This window comes from Tupaia chinensis, unplaced genomic scaffold, assembly GCF_000334495.1.
Source record: "Tupaia chinensis unplaced genomic scaffold, TupChi_1.0 Scaffold149780_1, whole genome shotgun sequence".
Taxonomy (NCBI): Eukaryota; Metazoa; Chordata; class Mammalia; order Scandentia; family Tupaiidae; genus Tupaia; species Tupaia belangeri.
Genome location: NW_006209624.1, coordinates 622,851 through 625,090, shown reverse-complemented (window position 1 = coordinate 625,090; position 2,240 = coordinate 622,851). Strand labels below are relative to the sequence as shown.

Below are 2,240 nucleotides of genomic sequence, written 5' to 3'. Positions count from 1 at the left end.
GGGGGGGGGGAAATTAAAATATAAAATGATGTAGTCTCTGAGAACAATATGTAATTGAATAGCTCAAGGAAATGTAAAGTTAAAGGAGAATATGAGTGTTATTGATAAATATCATCAGAGACATTAACAATTTTTAAAGATGTGGGAATTTGAAGTTCATTCTTTAAAAAATCTTGCATCTGGGGACCAGCAGTTGGTGTAACGACTACGTCGCAGAACTCCCTTGTAGTCGACCGCAGCTCGAGTTCTGAACCCGGTGGCTTAAACTCATGCCAGGCACGTGTGAGTTCATGCCCAAGATCCTGAGAGGAGAATGAAGGAGAAGGGATTGCGGGGTGGCCATCCCCCCCTGAGGGGTCATTTCTCTGCTTTCTGTCTCTCTGTCTTTCTGGTGAGCACACGTGCCCTATAGCAAATAACTCTTCAAAAAAAATCTTCATTTGAACTAAAATATTACTCCCTGATATATATACCAAAATGAAGTTCAGTTAATGTACAGATTTTTAAAAAATTATTTTGGGGACCAGCAGTTAGCATAATGGCTATGTCGCTGGACTCCCACGTAGTCGACCTCGGTTCGAGTCCCAGACCCAGTGGCTTAAAACTCACGCTGGGCGTGTGTGCGTGCGTGCCCAAGATCCTGAGAGGAGAATGGAGAAGAAGGGATTGCGGCGTGGCCATCCCCCCTGGGGGATGATTTCTCATTTTCTGTCTCTCCGTCTCTGTCTGTCTGGCGAGTGCACGCACCCTATAGCAAAAACCTCTCAAAAAAAAAGAAAAAGAAAAGAAAAAAAATATTTTGACTGGTTTAATAAAGTCTCACTAATTTTACAGTGAGAAGAAAATAAATGTTGAATCTTAAAGTCATTTATTTAAAAAAAGTCAGTTCCTAAGTAATAACTTCACTCATTTCATAGAAATAATTATTCTTTTAAAGGAAAGTTTTTCAATCCCATGTCTCCCAATATCTTACCCCCACCACACACAGTGATGGATGCACACACAGACACACACATACACTCATTATTATTGTAGTTTAAAATTTTAGCCAAAACTGTTTCAATCAAGAACTAAACATTTTTTGTTGTTGTTATTTGTTTGTTTCTTTGTTTACTTGTTTTAGTTTTGCTATAGGGCGTGCGTGCTTCTTAGAGACAGAAACAGAGAGAAAGGGAAATTAAGAAATTACTCCTCAGAGGGGATGGCCATGCCTCAATCTCTTCTTCTCCATTCTTCTCTTGTGATTTTGGACATACACACACATTTCACCTGGCATGATTTTCAACCTGCTGGGTCCAGGACTCGAACTGAGAAGTAGCCATGTAGGATCCAGCATTTTAACCTCTGCATCATGCACTGGCCCCAGCTAGAACTATTATTGTACATTTTATTTTTCCAAGATTTCTTTGACAAATTTTACAGAACTAAACTGCAAGAAACAGGTCATCCAAAGGAAGTGTTAATGTACATAAGTCAGAGATAATTCAAGAGAAAGAGTACTTTAGAATTTAAATCTTCAAGCATTTTATTTATATCCCCTTCTGCCCTTAACTGAAACCTTATCTTTTAAGTAGCTAAAATACAGTAGCTGTTGTAAAGCTACCAGTGTTAATCACTTGAATAAATTGCACATCCTCCCTTTCCCCCATTGATTTCAAAATAAATCTCGTCTTAGTCTTTGTGAATATCCACTTTTAAATACAGTAGAGGGTATTTCACATATAATAATTGTCTCTCTTAAATCTAAACTACTTCATTTCAAGGTCTGAAAGAGAATGTTGGCCCATTCCTTTCCACTTAAATAAAGTATTTCAAATTGCACTACTTTAATAGTCTGTTTACCTGTACGAAAACAGTAAATAGGATAACAACAGTGGTTGCTGCAATGAAGAGCTTCTTTCTGGAAAACTCCGGGAGCAGGAAAACAAGAGAAAAGCCGATTGCTCCCCTCAGTCCCCCGTAGGCTATAATAAACTGGTCCTTTTTGGTGACTGTATTCACATGACATTTGTTCACGAAGAAAGTCAGCACAAGAACGCCTAAATTTTCCAATAATAATAAGAAGAGCTGAGTAATCAATCAACAGAAAGAAAATGTTACAAATGTATTGCAATATACTGGTCTTAAATTATACTGAAATTCTATTCTTTTTTTTTTCTGAGGAGTTTTTGTTATAGGGTGCATGTGCTCACCAGAAAGACAGAGAGAGACAGAGAGACAGAAAGCAAGCAATCACCCCC

General features: G+C 38.1%; 1 protein-coding gene across 1 annotated transcript in view; it reads right to left on the bottom strand.

The window, feature by feature from the left end:
- Nucleotides 1-2,240, bottom strand: part of LOC102479205 (sodium/hydrogen exchanger 2-like) — a 184,863-nt gene that overhangs the window by 87,142 nt on the left and 95,481 nt on the right. The window contains exon 7 of the mRNA XM_006171525.1: nucleotides 1,843-2,039. Coding sequence (XP_006171587.1) covers nucleotides 1,843-2,039 — 197 coding nt within the window. The remainder of the gene's footprint in view (nucleotides 1-1,842; nucleotides 2,040-2,240) is intronic.